At 40.8% G+C, this 25011-nt stretch overlaps 3 protein-coding genes across 3 annotated transcripts in view; 2 read left to right on the top strand and 1 right to left on the bottom strand.

Annotated features, from left to right (window-relative positions):
• The first annotated feature begins 534 nt into the window (after positions 1-534).
• On the top strand, positions 535-1998 carry LOC148037249 (uncharacterized). Its single transcript, XM_087677271.1, has 2 exons — positions 535-603; positions 891-1998. The coding sequence occupies exon 2, from the start codon at positions 901-903 to the stop codon at positions 1975-1977; it is 1077 nt and encodes a 358-aa protein (XP_087533397.1). The 5' UTR covers positions 535-603; positions 891-900; the 3' UTR covers positions 1978-1998.
• Positions 1999-4369: 2371 nt separating this feature from the next.
• LOC148037248 (pentatricopeptide repeat-containing protein At2g33680-like) lies at positions 4370-7920 on the bottom strand. The gene is made up of 4 exons (XM_087677083.1): positions 6186-7920; positions 5844-5914; positions 4607-4681; positions 4370-4561 (listed from the first exon to the last, which is right to left on the bottom strand). Exons 1-4 carry the CDS (start codon positions 7918-7920, stop codon positions 4370-4372), a joined length of 2073 nt encoding a protein of 690 aa, XP_087533209.1.
• A 962-nt stretch (positions 7921-8882) lies between these two features.
• Positions 8883-25011, top strand: part of LOC148037247 (uncharacterized) — a 40226-nt gene continuing 24097 nt past the window's right edge. Inside the window, exon 1 of the mRNA XM_087676176.1 lies at positions 8883-9097. The gene's annotated coding sequence lies outside the window, so the exon portion shown is untranslated. The remainder of the gene's footprint in view (positions 9098-25011) is intronic.

Raw genomic sequence — 25011 nt, 5'->3', positions numbered from 1 at the left:
ATCGTGTTTGTCTCTTTTCTTTTCGTAATAGTTGGGTGCATCTCTGACTCTCTCTCTCTCTCCCCGCTATATATACGTGCTGCTTCGATCGCAAAACTCTCGAGCTTCAATCTACAGGTACTCTCTCTCTCTGTGGCACAATGATGTCGGGTGCATCTCTCCCTCTCTCCCCATGTGTCGGGTGCATCTCTCCCTCTCTCCCCAATGGAAATCGTATTCGTCTCTTTTTTTTTCCCTAATAGTTGGGTGCATATCTCTCTCTCTCTCTCTCTCTCTCTCTCTCTCAATGTGTGCACAATTTGACCAGAATTTGCTTGATTTCTCTCTCTCTCAATTAGGTGCATTATCTATCTGAATCGGTGCACCTCTCTCTCTCCACTCCCAAAGAGGCATGCAGTCTGCATTGAACTAAAAAATTGGGTGTATCTGTGTCTCTCTATGCATTGGATCAATAAATCAAGTCTAGACATTGGATTTGTGTTGAAATTGGCCTAATTTTCGTTTTTTGCTATCATGCGAGCTTTTATCAGGTCTCTATTACGTCGAATCACCTGCTCATCTCGCGTCACTTGGCATCATCCCTTAGCCAAAGGGATCACTCGGGTACGTTCAAAAGAAAAGAAATTTGTAAAAGTACTGCTTTTAGTACCGAGCCTTGGTTTGTAGACGGATATTAGAACTCAATTTTGTAGCAAAACATTATTTAATTTGCAGCATTCATTGGTGTACATCAGAACTCAATTTTCGTTTGTTGTAGCCTTCACACATGTGGTAGAAAGTGTGTGGAGCAGGATAAAATAAAAAAACAAAGTTAGGTACAATTTTGCTATTCTTTTCTCTATATATTTGTGAATGTCTGTCTGTAATCAAATGATTGTCTTATTTTGTAGGCTTGCAGCAATGGCTTTCCGCCAATATACGCAAGACTCTCAAGATGACATTGTCATGGAATCACAGCCACAAATCTCTTTGGATAGCCAAATCTCAAGTCCTTCAGGTTTGCTCCCAAACACATCGTATTATTTGCAGCATCTTCCACAAATGGGTATGCAATTCGGAATGCCTCCACATGGGTTTAGTGCTATGCTTAATGACAGCTCCTATTCTGAACACTTGCATTACACAACACCTCAAGCTACCAATATGCAAGGGGTTCAACCCTTCTCTACCCAAGGTCAGAATCTGGACCATCACGAGGCAAGTGTGCAATTACCTCAACGACCTCCAAACTCTCGAGGAACAAAGAAGCGTGTAGTGGCACCCAATAATGTGTCACTTACCCTTCCTCTCCCTAAGAAGAGCAAGACTAAGGGAAAGAAAGCCATGACCAATGACATAGACAATGAGGAGAATGGAGAAGAAAAAAAGAACAACTTTTGGAAGGATTTTTGGGTTGAGCAGCTAGTTCATGCTCGTGGTAGTATGAATGACCAGTTCAACAAGCCTCAAAAACAAGGTGTTGATCTTTGGGGAAAAATTGCCACACAGTTGGCTTCCATGTATTCTGATTTCGATAAGGACAGTGAGTCTTGCAGGAAGAAGTGGACCCGTGTGTATCAACAATACAAGCAAGATAAAGCACATAACACAATCTCGGGCAATGATAGGAAGATAACATGTAAGTGGTATGATGTAGTGGATGAGTACATGCATGGCCGAGCTCATGTCACATGCATCAGCCATGCTTCTTCCACCCAAGAAAACTTGAATGTAGAGGGAGAAGCATCCCCAGGGAATGTTGAAGGTAGTACATCTATAGAAAATGCACAAAAGATATTGGGATCTAATCGCACACGTCGCAAGCCTGCCGTTGATGACTATCTATCTGGAATGGTTAACACTGGACGAGAGCTGATCTCACAACTAACAGATTCATCTGAGCGACGAGATGCAATAGAATCCCGCAAACTTGATATATTTCAAGCCATGCATGGTAGCATGGTGGCATTTCTAGAGCTAGCTAAGAAGCCTACTTAGTGTAGTAATGTTGAGTTGTAATGGGAGTTTGAAGATTAATTTTAATCTCATGTTGGTGTTCCAATCTCAACACTGTAAAATGTCTCTATATGTGTCTTCAAAAATGCATATGTTGGTTTCAAAAGTATACTAACTTAAAATGTGTTTCAAATTTGTCTTTTAGGATTAGCATATGTGTATCTTCAAATTTGTCTTTTAGGATTAGCAAGTTTTGATTAGATTTTGTATATGCAGAGTCTATGGCATGTAGTAGAGAGATGGCTTTGTATTGTGCTTGGGTGATATCTGTTATGATGCTAGCCATGCTAGATTGTATATCGGAGGAAGTTGATGATATTGCAAAGGCATGGCTTTATGAGGCAAAAGTTGTTGCCAAGATGATGAAGGCAAAGACCCTAAATCATTGTCGAGGTCACCTTACTCGACGATGTTGGGCTTATCCACGCGCCCAAAATTTTTATCAAGCCACTTTAATGGGATCATACACAGCCCAAATGTTCAAGAAACGCCTTCGTGTTAGCAGGGATACATTCCACTATCTTTGTAACAAGTTGTCTGCTGTGTTTGGGAGGCAAAACACTCGCATGAGACAAGCCATACCACTTCAAACCCGTATTTGCATAGCTTTGCATAGGTTGGCAAGTGGAACTCCGCTCGAAGTTCTTGCAGATCTCTATGGATGTGGGAAAGGTACAGCATGTCACATAGTGCTACAATTTTGTGCAGCATTGGTAGCATCAGGATTGAAGGATACATATATACGTTGGCCAACACCGTTTCGAATGCAAAAGCTTTCCGAACAATTTGAAGCTATCAGAGGCATTCCCTTTGTGATTGGTGCCATTGATGGAACACATATCCCCATCATAGCACCTAAGGACAATGCAGCAGACTACTATAACAGAAAAGGTTTTCACTCTATTTTGTTACAATTGACAGTTGCACCTGATTGCACTGCTTGGGACTATGATGTAGGTTGGTGCGGGTCCATACATGACTCTGTGAACTTTGGCAACAGTGCACTTGGGATCCGATGCAACAAAGGTGACCTTGGCAAGTATTGCTTAGTAGGTGATTGTGCATACACAGCAAAACCATACATGCTAGTTCCTTTTAAAGGAAGCAAGGAAGGCTTGTCTAAGATGAAGTATTATTGGAATTTCATCCAGTCCAGTACACGGATGGCCGTTGAGAGGGCTTTTGGAATGCTGAAGGCAAGGTTTCGGATTCTCCTAAAACGCATAGACATGGATCTGCTTAATGTTCCTGACATTGTCACTGCATGTCTTGTGTTGCATAATATTTGCATACTACATGGTGACACCTTTGACATGGATTGGGTAAGGGATGCTGAAACAACCCTCAGGCAATCAGTAAACCTTGAGGTAGGGACCACAAGGACATCAACATCCACCTTATTTGAAGTTCGTGCAGTTCTACCAATGTCAGAAGCGGAGGTGGTCAATCGAGCACAAATTGAAGCGGATGATGTAGAGACCAACAATATGGGTAGAGGTACTGAACGCAGGGACAATTTGGCTCGAGTAATGTATAAGGAGCATTGTCGTAGAAACATCCAAATGGTTTTTGGTGATAGTGAAGATGAGCATCTAGGTGAAGACGAGTAATCTACAATATAAATCTACAGATTCAGATTCAACTTTGTACAAATCTGCTTAGCAATTTTTAAAAATATTCTCTGAAATTTATAATACTCTGTTACATGTTCATTTCTGTTCTTTTCTGTGTACTCTGTTATTCTGATCAAAATTAATGGTATATCAGTAGCAAATTTTGCAGTGTAGTAATGTCTTCCTTCTATTTTGAAGGGTATATAGTCCATAACACAATAACACTTTTGTTATATGGGACTCCTGCATTTGCTTGTGCTGCTATCAGCTTTGATGCTGTTTTAATTTGATAGCCAGAATATATGGTGATGTAGAATATATGGTGCTGTTTTAATTTGATAGCCACAATGATGCAGGAAATGCTTCTGCTATAGTTTTGAAGTCAAATATTTATGATGATGCTGGCATGTCTTGGTTTTAGATGACTTTAGTTTAGACGACTTTTAGTTTAGGGTGGTAGCTTTCTCTTAGCATTTTCATGGTTTTAGATGACTTTAAGTTTAGGGTGCTGCCATTCACTACAGGAATCCATGACAATTGGTAACAAGTCTACAATGTTAAATTCGTGGTGTGGCTGCCATGCCTCTCCTACCAAACTGATAAGGACACAAATTGGGGTTTGAATTTTCATTCTATTTATGGCATTCCTCATCTAGGCACAAAGGTCACCTCCAGTTTGAGGATAAGGACACTGGAGAATCTCTTTGGAACTGGTGTATAGCGTACAAGAGGAGAAAGTTCTACAAGAACTGGTATATAGTCTAGCTGCCTGTTCGTGCCCTCTTTGGTACTGCATCAGGTACTGCTGCATCACCTGTTCTTGGATCCGACAATGCGACTTTCACATCAGAGTTTGCCTCAGTGCAACTTCTGAAGCCAACTTTATGTGGTAAATCAAAGCTTAAGCATAGCATTCTCTGTTCATGTGCATACGAGTCATTAAAAATTGCCATCTGAAAGTATGAAATTATTTATCAGAATAATGGATACTAACTTGCCTTGTTGGGAGCAACATCCCTAACTTCCCAAACATCAGGATGCTCAATATGTCCATTTAACGCCTTTTCTGCACGCTGTAAAACATGAAATGTTGACATTCACGCCTATATGCTGCCACTTAATTAGACTTTCCTTTACAACCTGTTAACTGCTTCCTGACTGCAGTTGCATTATGCAAAATTTTGTATGCTGATTCTGCTACTCAGAATGTTTTGTTGATTTGTTTCTAACAGGATTTCTCAATTCAAGTGTTTCTAACAGGATCTCTCCATGCACTTTAGAAGTCCTTAGTGGTATGACTCCGTTCCTGAACAATATTTGCTGTAATTTGCAGCTTTAATAGTTGAGGTACTTGGGCACTTGCTTTTGTCTGCAAATGCCTGCAAGTAGCCATTTTGGAAAGGCAATACCTTTCAGAAACATGGCTAAGAGCATGATGTTTGTCAGCAGGATATCATCTCAGAATTGCTTAATGAACTCTTCAAGAGAGTAAGAATTTATGCCACTCCAGCCGGGCCTTTGTTGAGACTCAATAGAGAAGTTTATTGAGGTATAACTCTGAGATAATGGGTAAAAAGCAAACATTTCTGTTAAATGTAAGAAACGAACCTTGATAACGTCCTTCACAGTTTCATGAACTCGCATGAAGCAGTAACAGTGAATTCAAGGTAACGTTCCCTTCCATGTTCTTATGGAGAAAAGACCTTGAAATACATTTGGAGCAAGGCATTTCAACTTATAAACCATCAATCATCCAATTATTTTACACAAAAAACGACAAACTATATGTGGAGAAATATAAGGAAGAATGCCCACAACCTATGTCTCACAAAAAGACAAATCTGGTCTATACATGATCTACACTACAATCAATATGAAAAACCAAAATTTGAGACCTGAACAATGCATGAGTTTAAGAAGCCTGTAAAACATACAAATACTCTGCATTCTTCACTTTCTGTCCTCTCTAGCTGCCATTGAGGGGCCCTCTATCTGAATCTCTTTTTTTAAGAAAAGAAATTCGATCAATAGCACCTCGGAGGAAACCCCCTTCAGGCAAAGTACAAAGCACAAGGAACTCTGCAAAGAGTGGCTAAGTACATCACAAAAAGAATGGTTGTGTGAACAACCAATCTGGTGGGCTTTAATGCCAAACCATCTGAGGTGCAATATGGAAAAACATGCCCAAGTCCCAAGTCTGCAAGAGGGCCTTGCTCCTCATCCTCTCACAGTCACCTTGTTTCCTCTCCCATCTCCAGCCATAGTAGCCAGAAGTTTTGGAAACAGCAAGATCGGAAACGAGTTTCCTACAGTATTAATTTTAAGGAAACATCTAAAAATTTGTACAATATGAACATATAAACAATGCCAAATCTTCCAGAATATAGGTCATTTTAAAATCACATTACAATTCATTACTATTAACATCATCAAAACAATGGCAGTTGATACAATGTTTAAAAGGAACCTCATATCAAATATCAATCTAGAGCAAGGACATGTCACACATTCTAAAAGTGGCAAATATGAATAAAAGTGGCAGAAGTGTCAAATGAGTCTGAAGCTTGCCTCGTGAACCTTGCCAAATGTTCAATACATAAATGGAAACTATTAAAAGTAAATCATCAATCTCAATGAAGGCATGTCCTGGCTTCCTCCAGGCTTGTGTCTGTTTACGAAGCTGTTTTAATTTGTCCACTTCTTTCCACATGCCAGCATCAGCATAAATATTTGACATCAAAACTATAGCAGAAGCATTTCCTGCATCTCGTAAGCTGATAGCATCAAAGCAGCGTCTTCCTACTTCTACATTACCATATATTTTGCAGCTACCTAGCAAAGATCTCCAGCCTACCATATTCTCCTGGAATCTCATGCTTTGAAGCAGTTTTTCAGCTTCATGCAAGCGACCTGAACAACCAAGAAGGTCAATCATGCAATTATAATGCTCAAGGTTTGGCCTGAACCCAAACTCATTTTCCATTGAACAGAAGCACTGATAAGCTTCCTCAATCAAACCCAAATGGCTACACACAGAAAGTAGGGAGACAAGGACAACACTGTCTGGGTTCAAGCCTTCTTGTCTCATCTGCTTAAAGTACCGCAGCGCTAAAATGTAATTCTTATGAAACGAATATCCTGCAATCATTGCACTGCATGTGACAACATCATGCTTGAACAATGTTTCAAACACTCCATGAGCATCCTCCAAGCTTCCACATTCAGCATAAAGATTTATAAGGGCACTTCCAATCACTTGGTCAGTATGCAAGCCACTCTCAACAACACATGTGTGAATAAGCTTGCCCTGATGCAGAGCACCTGAGAGACAGCAAGCCTTTAAGATGCTAGCACACGTAACAGCATTAGGTGTCACTCTAGACTGCTGCATCTGCTCAAAAAGTGTCAAAGCCTCCTGGCCATTGAATCCATATTGCACATATCCATATTGATCAAATGCTCTTCTTGCTTCAATGAGACTCTCACACTTAGCAAGCATGTCAATAAGGGCATTCCCAATAAGAAGATCAAACCTGCAGTGGCTGCAAAGGATGCCAACATGCATCATTCTGCCCTGATATAGACAACATGCCTTGAGTACACCAGCAACAGTAATGTTGTCTAAACCCATTCCCTCCTGTTTCATGTCTTGGAAAAGCTGAAGTGCCTCTTGGCTATACCCATGTTGAGCATATGCAGCAATCATTACAGTCCATGTCACTGCATCCCGCCTCAGCAACCGGCCAAATAAACTGCCCGCATCTTTGAGAGACTTAGACTTTGTGTACATGTCTAATAGAGAGTTTGCAATTACAACATCAGACTCAAGAATAGTTTCAATAATGTAGGCATGAATCAGCCTACCAACATCTAGAGCTGCTAAACTGGCAACATCTTTCAAAGTGCAAATGCATGTCACTTTGTCTGGTGTTCTTCCTTCTTGGTGCATCCGTTGAAAAAGTTGAATGCACTCTACAGAAAGCCCTTGCTGAACATAACCTGCGATAACTGCATTCCATGTTACAACACTTCTCACTGGCAACTTTCCAAACAAATATTCAGTGTCCTTGAGTTCTCCACATTTTGTATACATATCAATGAGACTGTTGTTCAGGGAAAGATCTGACTCTAATGCAGCTTCAAGAATGTAAGCATTTAGTTGTCTTCCCGTATCTGAGGCTGATGTCCTAGAACATGCCTTGAGAATGCTAAAGAGGGTGACATTATCAGCCTTCAAATCCTCCTTTTGCATTGTGCCCAAAAGAACTAGAACCTCATGGAGATACCCCACATTTGCATATCCAGCAATCATGGCATTCCATGTCACTATGTCGCGAATCTGATGGTTATTGAACAAGGTGTGGGCATCCTCAAGATTCCCACACTTAGCGTACATGTCAATAAGGGTACTCCTGACATAGATGTCAGACTCGAGACAGTTATTAACAATGTCAGTGTGGATGAGTTTACCAGAAGTAAGGAGCCTTGCCTTGGCACATGCTTTGAGGGCAGCGACAAAGAGATAGTCGTCCGGCACGACATTGAACTGCTGCATTTGAGAATAGAGCTTGACGGCCTCGTGGTTGTGGTCCGAGTTAGTGTGGGCAGAGATAACAGCATGCCAGACAAATGTGTTCGCTTTGGGGGCTTTGGTGAAGACCTCACTAGCCTCAGGTAATCTTCCGCATGCGGCAAACATTCGGATGAGGCGGCTTGCCAGAGAATCAGAGAGCGCGACATCGTTTGTACAGATCGACCAATAGATTCGCCTACCTTTGTAGAGGTCTTTTGATTTGGCACAGGCCTGCAGAAGGCGGCAGCACGCATCGACTGAAGTGTAGGAACCATTCTTATTCATAAGCCGGGACGATTCATTGCCATGGCACAGGAAACCTGTCGAAGCTCAAGCCAGCTAACATGTGAGAAGGATTCATAGTCGTAGGCTGCACATGTGCCGAATTGTGATGCGAGAGTACTCAGAGATCAGAGATCACGAAGCCGATTACAGGTTTATGCAGATTTTGCTCCACTGAACGGAGCGAAACGCTCCACTGAACGGAGTGGTGGACAAGGAAACGAGCGTTTCGCTCCGTTCAGTGGAGCAAAATGCTCGTTTCGCTCCTTTCCTTGTCCACCACTCATGTGAATGAGAGGGCGGACAACTCTTTGGAAATCCTTGTGGCTGGGTGGAAAAGGGGATTTTTCACCCTTTTGTCCACCGGGCAAGTGTGAACCGGGCCTAAAATTGCATGAGGTCAAAAAGAAAGCCAAAGAGAGGCGGGAAACTCGTCAGCTTTCGTTCTTCGCCTCTGCACAATTCTTTTGCTTGGTGGCACTGATTGAGTGCAGCGGCGGCAGTACCAGCTGATCGCCCGATCCCTCTGATTTTCCTGACATATTCAGCTGCATGATGTCCTCTGCACCGTCCCTTGAAGCACTGACATAAAGAGAAAAAAAGAATCTCGACTGCTCCTGCAGCTCTCCATCAGGCAAGTGCACCTTTCCGGAATCTTGATGCAAGCTTCTTTTCGGAATTCACTATGCCGAGGATAATATGTTGGTCTTCCTATCCTCAAGACCATGCATTGAATGAAAATCTAGTAGCTTCTGTAGATGCCATCAGCTTTCTGTTGTCTGCGAATCGTTCTCCCTGTCATCTTGATCAGAGAGCCATGTCTCATCAATGCTTGAGCTGATTGTGAAGGCATTCCAGCAGACATCCATTTTGCAGTACAGACATGAATTCTGATGAAGCTCATGTTGCAAGAGACATTCAGCAAGCCCTGTCTAGCATGCATGCACTATTATACGACTGGCTGCATGGTATAGCAGCAAGCAATATGAAGGATGGGTATAGTATATGTAAAGCAGCTCGAAAGGGGCCAGAACACAAAGGGCTGACTTGCTCCAATGAAAGAATTGGCACAGTTCCCTAGGGTTTCATTTTGGCCCCAAACTTGTTTCACTATTCTGTCAGCGACGGCATTAGTATTGCTAATTAAATATATCTATACGCATACTTAATCCTGCAAAGCTATGGTACATGCATAAATCAGGTATAGATCTTGTTTAAACATGCTACTTAGCCCCTCTTGAAGGCTTATCATCATTTTCCTTTAAGGCCAACAGTGATGTATGGAATGTAACAAAGGCCGTGATGTACTAAGCAAACTAAACTGAATCTAGCTTGAGCAAACAAGATTGTAATGTTGGTCTTGTTGTGATTTTATGGTTATACTGGCCCACAAATTTTCTGTGCATCTAGATATACCCTGAATATTTACTTTGAGTAGACCAGGCTTTCAACACAGACTTTTTGCTTGTATGAGCTTTGCTTTCTGTATGATGGAGGCGTTGAGAATTGAATCCAAAATAATGTGCTATGTTGGATACTTGGTCGCAAATTCGGTGCGTGATTTGTAGGAGGCCACATCCCGATGAAATGCATGTTCTGATGAGACGTAAGCCAAAATCTCAATCATTGAATATGCACGAATAAGACAAAATTTAAACTGTAGAATACACACTTTTTTACAATTGGGTTTGCTATACAGCATGTTGCGATTTTGAGGCTGAGGCTTTAGCAAATACTTTGCTGTCATTTCAGTTCTCAGCTGGTGCTATTCACTGCAAGCAAAATTTTCATATGTAAAGTATAATCATGTTGAACATGCCATGCGTTAAGGAAGTGACAAAGTACGTATTCTCTTTGTTGGTGGTCAAAATAGATTGACATTCATGAGAAAGGAGGAGGTAGAAAATGTGATGACTTTGGCTGTTAAATACATTGGGTCACCGGGGAGCATGCCTTCATGTTTGAATGAGTGCCAATTACTTTATTCTTAAGGGAGATGGGAATACTAGTATGAATCAATTGAGATTCCTAACTTTGCTCAAGTCTGCTGATAAAATCTTTGATAGAGATTTAACATGTTTGATGTTAACATTGCTATCTTTTGCTTATAATGCTCAATGTCTGCTCTCTCAGAGGCAATTATTTTTTAACCTTTTTACCTGTATATTATCAACTGTGCTCGCCTGGATTAATTAATATGCTGTAGGCTAACAAGATCTATTAGCAAATTGATTTGGAACGATCTTAGTTTAGCCTTGTCCCAAGAAAAGAAAGTAGTTGGGACTTGTGCTTAAAGTGATATCTGAGCCTCCAAGGTAAAAGTAAGAACCTTGGGAGCCATCAGAACATGGTCTTCCAAGTTTGAATATGTAGTATCCTTGACAGTGTAGCAGATAGATACATGTTTTTTCAGTCAGCAGATTGTATGACAGGGTTGGTAAATGGGAAAACTGCATTAAGAAGCATGAAAGTCTGGAAGCAGCAGCTCACACAGAAACAGCGGTAGGAACAAAGTCCAGCAGTATAAGGAATCTGCTGGCTTCACTACAATAAGATCACTCAATGATGGTGGATTCAGCATTGCAGCAATGCAAAACGAAAGGGTGCAAGACACTGCCAGGGGGGTTGCAAGATATAGCAGGGGCCTTGGATTGTAACACCTTTGAATGAATTCCAATCAAGCAGCACTCAATAGTTGGGCTGACTGAGCAGTGCTGTTGTCATAAATCAGGGCATGCAGTGTGACAGCATTGTGAAAAGCTGCAAGGGCAGTGTCATTAACAGATGTGTGCAAAGCATGTTTGATTCAAGGTAATAAACAATAAAATATCATAATTAACATCACAGAATAGTGGCAGCATTTTGTTACAGGGCAGCATAGAGAGTGCTGAGGAACTGGACCCTCAGAATATTTGGGATACCAGTGTGCTAATAATGCTTAGGTCTTTCACAAGCAATACAGTTGGGATAATATTAAACTTTAGGTACTTAAGACCATGGGCAAGGAGAAGGAAAAAGATAGATGCTGTAAGTGTGAAAAATGCAAAGTGAGTTGTTGTGTTGATGTATTGATAATTGCATTGTTTTTCATGTGATAAATGAATTGATGTACATGATGCTTTGCTATAAAAGGAGAAATACAAAGTTGATAAATAAAAAGAATATTTGGACGCAAAAATGTTAAAGGTCAAAGCACTTGAGATTGCAGTGCAAAGAAGCTCTCTTAGTTCAACTTGTTAGAAGCATTCATTTGATAGGTTCACGTCAACTTCACGGGTGTCCAATGTATTGATTATTGCATATTAGTTTTTCATGTGAGAAATAAATTGATGTACATGATGCTTTGCTGTAAAAGGAGAAATACAAAGTTGATAAATAAAAAGAATATTTGGATGCAAAAATGTTAAAGGTCAAAGCACTTGAGATTGCAGTGCAAAGAAGCTCTCTTAGTCCAACTTGTTAGAAGTGTTCATTTGATAGGTTCACGTCAACCTCATGGGGTGTCTAAGCCTTGATTTATAGCGGCCTTTTATTGTTTATTTGATTGTTGGCCAACCTACTTTTGGTAGGATGACTTGTCTTTATTTGTCCATAAGAGGAGGGAATGTGGCCATAATTATTCAATCTTGTGCTTGCAAATTCTTGGTGTGGAGAGAGGGAGCTTGTGGAGGTGTGCATGTTAGAGCTCGGCTATTGTACTCTTGATTCTCATACTGGATTCCTATTTTTGGTCAGATTATCTCGTGTTTACTATTGTGCATTGTTCCTTTCACTATTTTGCTATGTGTATTACTCTTCTAATATGGTATCAGATATTTAGGTTTGTTAATGGAGATCTGACTGTGTATGGCTTTTGGGCATTTGCAGTGTTTCTTTTATTGGCTGTGTATCTCCTGCCTCCTATGCATAGGCTTAGTGGGCCTAGTGGTGCGAGGGGCCGCACATTTCCAGAATGGGCAGGACATTTAGACTGCTGGGCAGATGCTTTCAGGTCTTTTTTTGGGCAGTGGGCAGTGTAACCATTTTGTTGGTCCAGTCAGTCAGATTTGATGTTTTTACTGCTGTTGGCTGTTTCTCAGATTGCTGGTCCACCTGGTGCTGATGTCTTGGGTTATTTATAGCCTTTGGCTTACAGTTCCAGCCATTATGATCAGGTCCCCTTCTTCCACTCCATGCTGTCACAGTCATTCCAGCCATCGTCATCTTCTCTCTCATCTCTCCTCTGTCAAGATCCTCTCTCTCCCTCCCCCCCCCAAACAACACACACACACACACACACACACACTCTCTCTCTCTCTCTCTCTCTCTCTCTCTCTCTCAGTCCAGCACCCTCACCAATGTGGCCAGACAACATGTGCAGGGACTGTATTCAGCTCCTTTTGCATTTTGATCAAATTTGAGTTTTATTTCCTTCATCGTTATTTGTGTTCTCTTTTTTTGTCCCTTTCTTGCTTCTGCAGTGAGCACTCACATGGTATCATTTGGCAAGTGTGGTGTGACACCAAGAGATCTCAGCCTGCTGTCTTATCCTTAGCTGCTGCTTTTTTGCCCATCTCCAGCCATCTTCTCAGCCTATTTGTACTTGTTTGCATGGAGGGTTCGTCAAGGCATCAATTGGAGGCTTGTGGACAGAAGTGGTGAACAAAAATAGGATTCTTTATTTTCTTTTTTGCAGATTTAGAAGGATTGAAAATGTGGGACTGCCATGATTGGCAGGATCAGGTGGATTTGGAGCTCAATCAAGACTGCAAAGACTGTTGTGAAGATCAACGAGACTGTGAGGATCATTGCGAAGACTGCCAAAATTGGGAGAATCGTGCAAAGTCCATTGTGATTGTGAGGAACCTGAGGACTGATAGGAAGACCAACGCGATCCTAATGAGGATCATGCCTGGCTCCCGTCTCATCCCCCATTCTTGCAATGTTTTGGGCCTCCATCTTATCCCCCATCCATTCATGTTTTTGTACGCCTTTCTCTTTTGAGTTGTTTGTTCCTCTTCTCACTCTCATGGCACCATGCAGGTGCATGTCCTTCCTAATCCTACTCGACTAGAAGTTGGATGGGGTCAACTATGCCATTTGGTCTTGCAAGATTTAGGCCATCCTTGACACCTTTGACCTATGGGAGTTCGTTACATCCTCAACCTATTGTGGATCCTTGTTTAGGTGACTTTATAGATTCGGTAGCCGTTGTGAGAGGCTCAACTCTTGTGCCTGTTTCTTTCTTTTCCTAAACTGTAGTGACTTTGTTATATGCATATAAGATGTGTCCATAGATGTGTCCATACTGTTGATATATGGACTTGGCTATCATGGCTCATACCTCTACCATGTCAAGACATTCACTTATTCGATGACCCTCAAAACGAGGTTATGATTCTTGTGTTAGTAGATTGCAAGGTACATTGTACATATTATGGGTTAGAGTTGTGTTTTAGTGGGCATTTCATAGTTTATACTAGAGTGTGTGGAGTCTAGCCATCGTAATTTTGGGGGTTAGTTCTTGGTTGGTTGGTATTTTGGTGCCCAGTTTGGGCTCATCGATTGATGACCCTCTTTGGAATTCTTCTTGCCTCTTTATAGGCAAGCTCCCTCCTTCTCAATCACTCATTAGTTGCATCTTGCTAGAGAGAGGGAGATGGTGCTCACTATCGATGACTCCATGCTCGAGCTTTGTACTATCTTGTGCCTTGCTATATGGTTCCATTTCTTGAGCATATTCTTCTTGGGTTCTTTTGTTCTTTGTAGTGTTCTTATTTCTTCTTTGTATTTGTGCAGTCTATTACAGAGCTTCTCTTGCTTCCATTGCTGCCCCCTATTTTGACATGGTATCAAATGATCATATTAGAGTCCCTAGTCCTATTTATTGTAGTAGGTTGGTTTTCTTTGTCTTGATATTGATTCTACCCGTACTTGACTGCTATGCATTGTTCCCAAGGCTAGGTGCTTGGTATTCTTGTTGCATGGGTTTTTGGTATTCTACCTGCACTTGATTGCTATGCATTGTTCCCAAGGTTGGGTGCTTGGTATTCTTGTTGCAAGGTATTCATGGTATTGTGGAATGATGTCCTCTTGGGTGGGAAACATGTGTTGGGCATATGTCTCTTGTTATCAATATGAATGGGAGAATTATATCTTCTTAATTGGATTGAGTTCACTTCCAAAAGTACTCATCCTTTGGCTATTAGATACCTCTTGTTGATGTACGGTTATGTATGGGACCATTGCACATCTAAGGACTCAAAGGAGTGAGAATGCATAGTCCGTACTCAACTTCTTTGCACAATGTGTTGAAAATGTTAATGTGTACAGCCTCCATCAAATCCCTTGTGAGCTCCTTGAAGGCATGTGGATGTATCCAAAAGTACCAAAGGACTCTAACTCGATGCACACTAATATGTGTTTTAAACTACCTACTAGGTATTATGGAGTAGTCCAAATTACTTAGAAGATAAGTCTTTCCTGCTTGGATTTGTCTCTAGATATTTGTATTCATCTAGTGTCCCATGTAAGCCGTTTGAAAGAATGCTTGTGGCAGGGTGAACTGATTATCCTAATTGAGAAAGTCTTGTACTTGGAGGATATGACTTGCATAGTTTTACTCAAACCCACATTGGTTCTTGACCAATAGGACTAAGTGGTTCTATTGGATTGTTTATCATGCATTGTTGGTCAAGTGCAAGAACTGCATGGAGGCAAAATTTGCATAGGAGGTGGTATGGTTGCTTATAAATTGCTTTTCTTTCTTTACTTTTTTCTTTAGGATATTTTTGAGAGGACAATAATCATTATAAGAGGGAAAGTGTTACATCCATGGATAACTTGGATCGGCTGCTTGTAGCATTGGCCATTGGCCACTGATCCTTTGGTTAGTGTGTGTTAGCAAAGTATTTGTTAGCTCATGTGTGAGTTTGTGCATGCTAGATGGGTTGGGCGTTTTAGTTTGTATTTTAGGCATTTTTTTTGTGGGCATTTTCCATGTAGATTGGCATTTATTGTTGCTAGTGGGCCAGTATTTATTGCTTGCATATTTTCATCCTATATTTTATATGGAGTGCTACGATGAAAGCTTGGTTTGTGCAAAAGCAGATTTGGTATATTGCATGTGGAGCTATTCCTCGGCCTCAACTTTCTTTTCCTCTTTTTGAAGGTTTTGATGAGGAAAACCATGAGAAAGTTGTGCTTACATGGGATTCGAACGACGCAGGTGTGTATTTTGCAATGCTTTAGTGTATTTCTACAAAAGTTCTATGGGCGGTTACCCCCTATCGGACATCACTAGAGATATGGTTGAAGCTTTAGATGTTATATGAGGCACCATCCCCCATGCATGTCGTGACTCTTTATGGATAGCTTCAGTAGATGAAGTTTGAGCGGAAGGACACCATTTAGTCCTTTGTGCTCCGTGTTACACAGTTTGGGACCAATTTCGACACATGCAGTTTGCCCTTCTAGAGACACATCTAGTGGGGACGGTACTCTACAAGCTTCCCTGTAGTTTGATGGAGTGGACAATGCTTTGCGAGTGCATACATCCTCTACACTTGTGAGCTTTATACATATGTCCTTGATGTTGCTTGAGCATGAGGCATCTTTGCATTTATAGGGGAGGTGTCCGTCTCATTATGGAGGTTCCAGTGAGTCCTTTACAGCTTTAGATAGGGTGATAAGAAGAAGTTGAAGGTTCAATGTTATCACTATGGTAAGAAGGGACACTTGCGGAAGGACTGCAAGGAGTTGGTAGCCTCACAAAAGAAGCAACGAAGGGGGGATGCAGCAGTAGAGAGCGCAGTGTGTGCAGCAGTAGAGAGTGCAGATAAACAATTTGAGTAGGGTGTGTACTAGTGTGGTACACACAAAGAATAAAATAATATATTTATACTTAGGATATGGTACACATACACTCATAAAGGTGCTTTTACGTGTATAAGTAAATATATACATGGGAAGTGTAACGAAGGGCCTTTACACCCAACAACCTCCCACTTAAAGGTCCAGAGTGAACCTTTAACCAACTCCCACTAGTCAAATGTAATGCTCATGTTGAGCCTTTGTAAGGCTCTTAGTAAGAACATTTGCACGGTTTTGTGTTTTGCTCTTAGTCAGTGTGACTAGACCATCATGTAGAACCTGTTTGATAAAGTGGTACTGTACATCAAAGACATGTTCGGTATATGTATGAAACATGGCATTCTTAGCTAGGCATATAGCTCTTTGGCTATCACATCCAAGTACAGGTGTTTTGGTGGGTAGCCCGAAATCCTTGACCAAACGACCGAGCCAAATAGCTTCTTTTGAGGCATCAGTGGTTGAAATATATTCAGTCTCAATGGTAGAGCGTGCTACTATCTTTTGCAATCTAGAGCACCATGAAACTGCCCCACTAGTCAAGGTGAAAATGTATCTACAAGTAGACTGGTGAGTATCCAAGTCGCCTGCGATGTCTGCATCATAATATCCCTGCAAATCTAATGTACCCTTTCCATAGCATATGCATCTTCTTTGTGTGCCCTTAAGGTACCAAAAGATGCATTTCACTACCTCCCAATGCACTTTGCTAGGGTTTGACATAAACTTGCTCACAACTCCTACTGCATGAGTATATTAGGTCTAGGCAACCATAGCATTCACAAGTGACCCACTAGCTGAAGCATAGGGAATACCCTTCGTAGTATTGGCTGCCTTATAATCTTTTGGGCAATTTGCTTTGCTAAGCTTAGTGTACAGTGGTAATGGTACTCCAAGAGGCTTAGCATCAGCCATAGAAAACTGGTCAAGTACTTTGCTGATGTACTTTTCTTGTGAGAGAAATAAGAGCTTTTGCTCTCCTATAATATGAATGCATCCTAGCCCCTTTGGAGCAGTTAAAAATAGAACTTAGGGCTCATTTTATGACATCTCTTGCGAGATCTACTCTTGGACTCTAGGCCTTGAGTAGCTCATTCACACACCAAGATGGTGTGGGCTGACTGTATGGGGCATCAATCCTTGCGATTAGAGCTTTGCTTGATTAGCTGGTTCTAGGCATTGGGGTGAGCCCATTTGCTCTATGGTTGGGAGGTGAGTTTGGTGTCCATCTCTTTATTCTTTCTATTCTTGTATGTCCTATGCCATGCCATACACGCAAGTTGGAGATCTATGGGGTTGTTTCACTATAGGAACAGCTCAACTCCCTAGCCCTTACAAGGTGCAGCACATAGTAATATTCACCTTCCATTGTGAGGGCCAAAGTTTTTACATGAAGTGAGAAGAAAAGCATTGTAAGTAGCATTGCTGTTGAGTAAAAATCCTCAACAAATGGCTTCCTAGATGAGTTGTGTCTTTTAGTGCACTATGTGGCTTTGCTAATATTCTACTCCATTGACAATTAGGATATTACTTTCACTTTAAACTGAGAAAGAAAGGTTGTATTCTTCAAAATATGCCAAGATCATAGGACTTTTGTACTGAGAAGGAAAGATTATATTACTTCACCCTTTTGGATTGAAAAAAAGTTGTTTTTCTTCATACTATGTTTGATCATAGGCATTTCACAGAGTTACTTCTCCCATACAAACGCTCAATTGAACAGTCCATTTTTTATCTAGTTAATACAGTAAGCATTATGAAGTTCATACAGATCGAAACGAGCCACCCTTGTAGCCAATTGTTATATACTGCTCACATATTTCCTCTTAATACTGTTGGAGAGTAGGGAGCATTGGCTATCATTGATACAATAGGGTTTGGGAGAGTGATTCCACTTGTTGCTCGCATGCCTCTTGCAGTTGCTTTCCAACACCAAATATACATTTGTGTGACAATGAAAAGGGATTACTTTGGCTACACGTAGTAATATACTTAAATATCTAATAAATATGAAGAGTTGATAATGCAGGAAGGTTGCTTGGGTTTGTGCTTTTTGATGATGGAATTTTAGTTTTGAGTGTATTAGCTCTTAGTCATATCCCATAGGCTTCCACATCACCCTCTAGGAACATACACACCATCTTCTTTCTCCCATGATCAAATACGCTAGTCTCTTGGCCATGAGGACAGGTCTTTTAGCTATAGCTTGGTTGCCAATCTAAGGGCTGCCTGTAAAGAAACTACAGGGTCTGCAGGGAGGAACACTGTGTGTATGGCAAACATTGTGACACAAAACTCAGGAAACACAGAAGTGAATGAAACGATGAATCATGAGTAATGCTGATACAATGGAGCCTCATGGTTCCATGTCTCTAGGACTGGTACTGAGGAGTGGAGTTGATGATAGTGATTAGAGCTTGGATATGAATGCGCTGTCCTGGCTGATTGGGTGCCAACTGGCAATACTTGTGGATGAGGATGCTCTATGAAGGGAGTGAATTGTAGTCCTCCAGGCAGGGGGATGTTCAAGAAGACACTAGATGAGGATGGACAGCAGTAGAGGGAATGGAACACAATCCTCAGGAGCCGCATGTGATGATGATGACAATGCAATCTCTCCGGAATGATGGCTGCTATCAAGATGACTGCTGGGAAGCCACACTGGATTTGAAAATGCAAAGTAGTGGCAAGTCCAAGCCACCACTCTGAGAAACACAAGGTGCTGGATGGAAGGTGGCTGCTGAAGGCTGGCAAGTTGGTCAGCTGTCTGAGGACAGCAATAGCAGAAAACACGAAAGCCAGCCTATGGAATGATGTCTGTGACCAAGGACAGTAGGTCAGCCATTCAGATCAGCAAACAAAGCAGGAAGATGAGTGAAAACAGGTCACCAATTGTGGCTGAGATGTTGCCAGGCTGATGGAGATGGTTGCCGTACTGAGCCAGCACTTGAGAGGCTCCACCAAGTGTGATGTCCTCTGTGTCAAAGTGTGGGCAGCAGCGCAGAGTGCTGAGGAAGAATGATCTGATGAAGAATGAATGGGAGATAGAATGAATGCCCACACCATGCCCTATTTATAGGGGATTTTGGAGGTCCTTCCGTGTGCAAAAAGTCCCAATAAATACAAATAAAGACTTTTTGGGGATGTTAATAGAGAGTGAAATTGGGAATTCATGCAACACAAGTAGATATTGATGCATTGAATGGTTTTGATTGCTCGACTCTGCTCACTGCTTGCTCTAGAGCTGGATCCAGCTGTCCAATTCTGTGGTCCATTAGCTGAGCGAAGTATTTCTTCACTGTCCACCCATCTCAGGCTCCCTGGAGCCCATTTTAGTTGCCCTTATGGACACTAACCCCTTGATTATTTGTCCTGGTTCCACTTTTGATCTGGGCACAAAGCTCCTGGGCTTTCTGCCTTAACAGACCTTGATCTGGCCATAAATGACCTGGATTCAGACAGCTACCCAAGTTTTGGCTGCTTTTAAGCAGTAACCAGGCTGCCTATTGGGAACCTCCTTTGACTGCACCTCTGCTGCCTCTTTTGGGCACCTGAGACCTTTTATGACCAGGACCAGGTCCATCCCTTTCATAGCTGCTTTGTGGATGAAGCACTATCTTGACTTAACCACCATAGTCAGCTGATAAACCACTCTAGACAGACACATGTTTGGGCTGTAATCAGCCTAGCACAGTTGTCTTTGGGACTGGTAAGTACCCTAGTCCTTGAGGCTGGTGACTGTCCTTGAAACTGGTCTATGACTCACATAAAGCGGTAGTTCCTTCAATTAACACCTGGTCTTTACACACACACAAGTAGAGACCTCACTTCCTCGCTCAACACCAGATTGGCCCCGAAGACCAGCACCCCTCTCAGTATTTCTTTATCAATTAAAAGATGGAAAATTAAAAAAATGATAATGTTCCAAAATACATTACGTGTGAATAGTTGGTTTTCATCTCTTTTGAGTAAATCCTAGGTGCATAAGAATAGTACAGCATGTCCAGATTAACATCCCTTTTAGGAAAGCATTTTTGTGACCAAAACTCAATGATTCTTGTGCAGAATTGCAGTCTAAAGATCTCTGATTTCATTGTTCTTACTGTCCAGCATGTCCAGAGTTCACTGTTCTTACTGTCCAACACACTGTTCTTACAGTCCAGCATGTGCAGAATTCACTGTTCTTACTGTTCAGCATGTGACCAAAACTCAATAATTCGTGTGCATAATTACAGTTTGCAGATCTCTAAATTCACTGTTCTTACTGTCCAGCACGTTGTTCTTACTGTCCAGCATGTCTAGAGTTCACTGTTCTTACTGTCCAGTATGTGCAGAATTCATTGTTCTTACTGTCCAACACACTGTTCTTACCGTCCAGCATGTGCAGAATTCACTGTTTTTATTGTTCAGCATGTGACCAAAACTCAATGATTCGTGTGCAGAATTACAATCTGTAGATCTTTGAATTCACTGTTTTTAGTGTCCAGCATGTCCTGCATTTTCTATGACCAATACTCAATGATTCATGTGCAAAATTTCAGAGAAAACAGAGAATTATACCTTCAATGAAATCAGCCCATTATGCAAAGCATTTCCTTTGAGAATAGAGAGAGAATTGATCAGAGGGAGCAAGCTCTATCTCCATACTTGAGTCAGAGACATAGAAGTACTCTCCATGGCTGATTTTCTTGCAGCAATCAGTCCTCAGCTCCTCAAAACTTCACTCTCAGATCTGCCCCTTATGCCTATTACGTTTTTTTTAATGCTCTCTCGGGAATTCGTGCCACATGGTATACATGTAACAATTTTTCCGTTTAAACCTTCTGGTCTAAAATTCTCCATGATCAATGCAAAATTTGACCTCGGCACGACTAGAGAATTAATCCTTGTGCAAAAATGAAGATAATGATGCGAACAGATTCTGGGTTTCAAAAATAGTAATTCCCTAAATTTTAGGGATGGCGACCCTTACATTCCTCAAGTTGTTCTGAGCAACTTTTATCATTGTGACCACATCAAAAAGTGTAATGTGGCTTAGTTACGGTGACTTTTGTTCCGTGAGCATTCTTATATGTGTATCTTCTGTCTTGGCCAAGCTCATTGCCCTGCACCATCTCCAGTGGCTAAGCACACAGTCCCAAATCATTGGCATTTTATTCTTCAATGTCCATTCAATATGGAATTGATCCTAAGGCTCAGAAAAACCATTAGTCCAATTTGTTCCAATGGCTGTCTCTTTTGGACATGCAAAGATCTTGGCTTATTCCAAGAGAACTTTGGAGGTAAGAAGCAACAACAACAAAAGAAAAGAAAAATAAAATATTTATATAAGTAAATAAGAAAAGCAACTGTAAAAAGTATCACCACTTGGTGACATACCCTCCTCTTGAAAGAAGCAAGCGACCTTGATTGCATGCCACACATGCTAACAGATGACACAGGGCTATAACAAGATTCTTCATGTTATTAGTGCCATCGCATGTACCACTTGCTAACATATGACACGGGGCGATGGTAGGAGTTTTTCCACTACGATTTGTGTCATTGCAAGTTCAAGTCTTATATAGATGGAGGATTACATCCTGTATCCAACTATGATTACTAGGAGCCTTTCTAATATAAATGTTTTCGGATGCAACACAAGGTGGTAGCACGTATGCGCGAACTATTAGTGTCACAATATGCATATTCATTCAACTGAAGTGTAACAAATATAACTTCAGAGCACTGAGATTTTATTCAATGATACACATGTTAATGCTAAATGTAAACCATACATTGTGCATTATTCAATGAGATGCGGTATTCAACTGTACAATAGAGAATGTACATTGCTTCAAAAAGCATTCTAAGTCACTGTAGATTCCAGTAAGAAAGCTTCTCGATAAAGTTGCAATAACTGAGGCGAATCTGCCAATTCAGCCTCTTCCATCCATTTGGCATCCATTGGTGAATAGTTCTTGAACTTCACAAAAAATCTTCATATAACTCTACCTTTCACTTTCTTATCCTCATGTGCTAGGATTTGCTTAGGAACTAGAATCTCATCTAATTCCTCTACTTCAGGCTGTTTCTCTTGAACCATATCTTTTGGCACTTCACGAATAAAAGATCTCAATAGGCTCACATGGAATGCATTATGAATTTTCCAATTCTCTGGTAATTTCAGCCTATATGCTACGTCATTGATCTTCTTTGAGACTTGAAAAGGGCCATAGTAACGCATACTCAGCTTTGGAAACAAACGTTCCTTGTCCTTTTGTTTTCTCAAACGTGCTTTTTCAAAACGCAATAAGACCCAATCATCCTTTTTGAACAAGAGCTCCCGATGATGACTATCAGCAGCTCTTTTCTGTTTAGCTTGTGTCTTTTCTAGGGCGTACTTGACCTTTTTATATGCTTCTTCCCAATCTTTTACATAACGATCTGCTTCAAAGATGTTATCTTTTGTCTACAAAATGAGAGGCAATTTCTTTCCACCTTCCATAATCTCAAAAGGTGCTTTGCTAGTAGATGAGTGCACTGTATTATTGTATGCATACTCAACCAATGGCAAGTAGTGTTCCCAGGAAGTCTTATGATTTGAAACATAACACTTCAGTAGATCTAAAACAGTCAAATTTACTTCTTCAGATTGTCCATCAGTTTGTGGATGGAAAGAAGATGAAAATTTCAGCGTAGTGCCCATGTTTTCAAACAACGCTTTCCAAAATAAGCTAGTCATTCTTGGGTCTCTATCACTCACAATTGACCGTGGCATTCCATGGTACTTGAATATATTTTGCATAAATATCTTTACCATGTGTTCTGACTTAATTTTTTCCCTTACAGGAATGAAATATGCCTGTTTGTTGAATCAGCGAATGATAGTCCAGATTTCATCATTCGCTGAAGAAGTTCTTGGAAGATTAAAAATGAAATCCATGGCAATACTTTTCCATGGCCTTTCTGGAATAGGCAGTGGTTGCAATAACCTTGGTACCTTGTGTCTATCAAATTTGACCTTTTGGCATACAAGGCAAGATTTGACATATGCATCAACATTAGATCTCAAGGCTGGCCAATAGAAGAAAGTCTCTACCACTTTGAGTGTAGCATCAATACCACGATGTCTTGTATACGGTGGATCATGACTTTCCAATAAAACTTTTGGCCTTAACTGTTTTGTAACGCATAGTCTTTCATGCATCATGATAAATCCTTCTTTGAACACATAATGATCATGAGGTTGGCCATTGATCAATTGTTCATAGATTTTAGAGAAATCTTCGTCATCAGCATATTGCTCTTTCATATCATCCAATTCATGGTGATAAGGAATTGAAAGAGCTGACACTTGTGGTTTGCGAGATAAAGCATCTGCAACTACATTCTTTTTGCCTTCCACATGCACTATCTGAAAATGAAACATAGATAGGAAATTTGCCCAACGCATGTGTTTCTTTGACAATTTAGCTTGTGTGAGAAAGTATCTAAGTGTTTGATGATCCGTTTGCACTACAAAATCAGCACCAAGCAAATAGTGCTTCCAACTAGAGAGTGCATGGATCACAACCAATAATTCTTTCTCATAAATTTGGTAAGTCCTTTCAATGACAGAAAGTACTCTATTCTCATATGCCACAACTCGGTCATTTTGCATTAATACAGCACCAATGTTGTTTCCAGATGCATCACATTGCACTACGAATTGCTTAGACAGATCTGGTAAAATAAGTACTAGATCTGTAGTCATTTTTCCCTTCAAACATCTAAATGCTGATTTCTCTTTGTCAGTCCATCACCATTTGACATCCTTCTTTTCATGCACATGTAAAGGAGAAGCAATCTCTACAAAGTGTCTTACAAATCTTTTGTAGTAAGCGCATAGGCCAAGAAAACTGCGGACATTATGAACGGTTTTCAAGTCTGGCCAAGAGACAATTGCTTCTATCTTTGCAGGATTCATCTTTACACCATCTTTAGAAACTATGTGCCCAAGGAAGTGAATCTCTTCCAAAAAGAATTCACTTTTCTTATCATTAATGAGCAATCTGTTACGCTTAAGCTCATTAAAGGTTGCAACTAGGTGTTTTCTATGCTCCTTTTCATTCATTGAAAAGATAATCATATCATCAAAGAATGTGCCAACGAAACTTCGATAAAGGCAGAGAATTTTATCCATCATCTTGTTAAACGTAGCAAGGGCATTGGTCAATCCAAACGGCATGACTAAAAATTCATAGAGACCAAATGTCGTTCTAAAAGCAGTCTTATGGATATCCTTTGGCTTGATTCTGATTTGATGGTACCCACTTTTCAAATCTATCCTACTAAACATTCTTGCTCCCTGTAATCGATCAAGAATGTCATCTATCCTCGAAATCAGAAACCTATTCTTGATTGTGTTCTTATACAAGGCTATGTAGTCAATACACATTCGCCAAGAGCCGTCCTTTTTCTGAACTAACAACACAAGTGAACAAAACAGAGAACTACTGGGATGAATTAGTCCCTTCTCTAAAAGCTCATTAACTTGTGTCATAATCTCTTTTTGTTGCGCCGCATTGACCCTGTATGGTGGGCTATTGGGCGGACTAGTCCCTGGAATAGGATCTATGGTACGATCTTCAGGCCTCTCAGGGGGTAACTCTCCTGGTAACGAATCTGAGAAACAGTCACTGAATTGATCCAAGAAAGCCCTTCTACTTTCATCTAGTA

This window comes from Lygodium microphyllum, chromosome 4 (assembly GCF_053477565.2).
Source record: "Lygodium microphyllum isolate KBCC chromosome 4, Lygodium_microphyllum_v1.1.10, whole genome shotgun sequence".
NCBI lineage: Eukaryota > Viridiplantae > Streptophyta > Polypodiopsida > Schizaeales > Lygodiaceae > Lygodium > Lygodium microphyllum.
The sequence above is the reverse complement of the archived record's forward strand: the minus strand, read 5'-3'. Positions and strand labels throughout refer to the sequence as shown.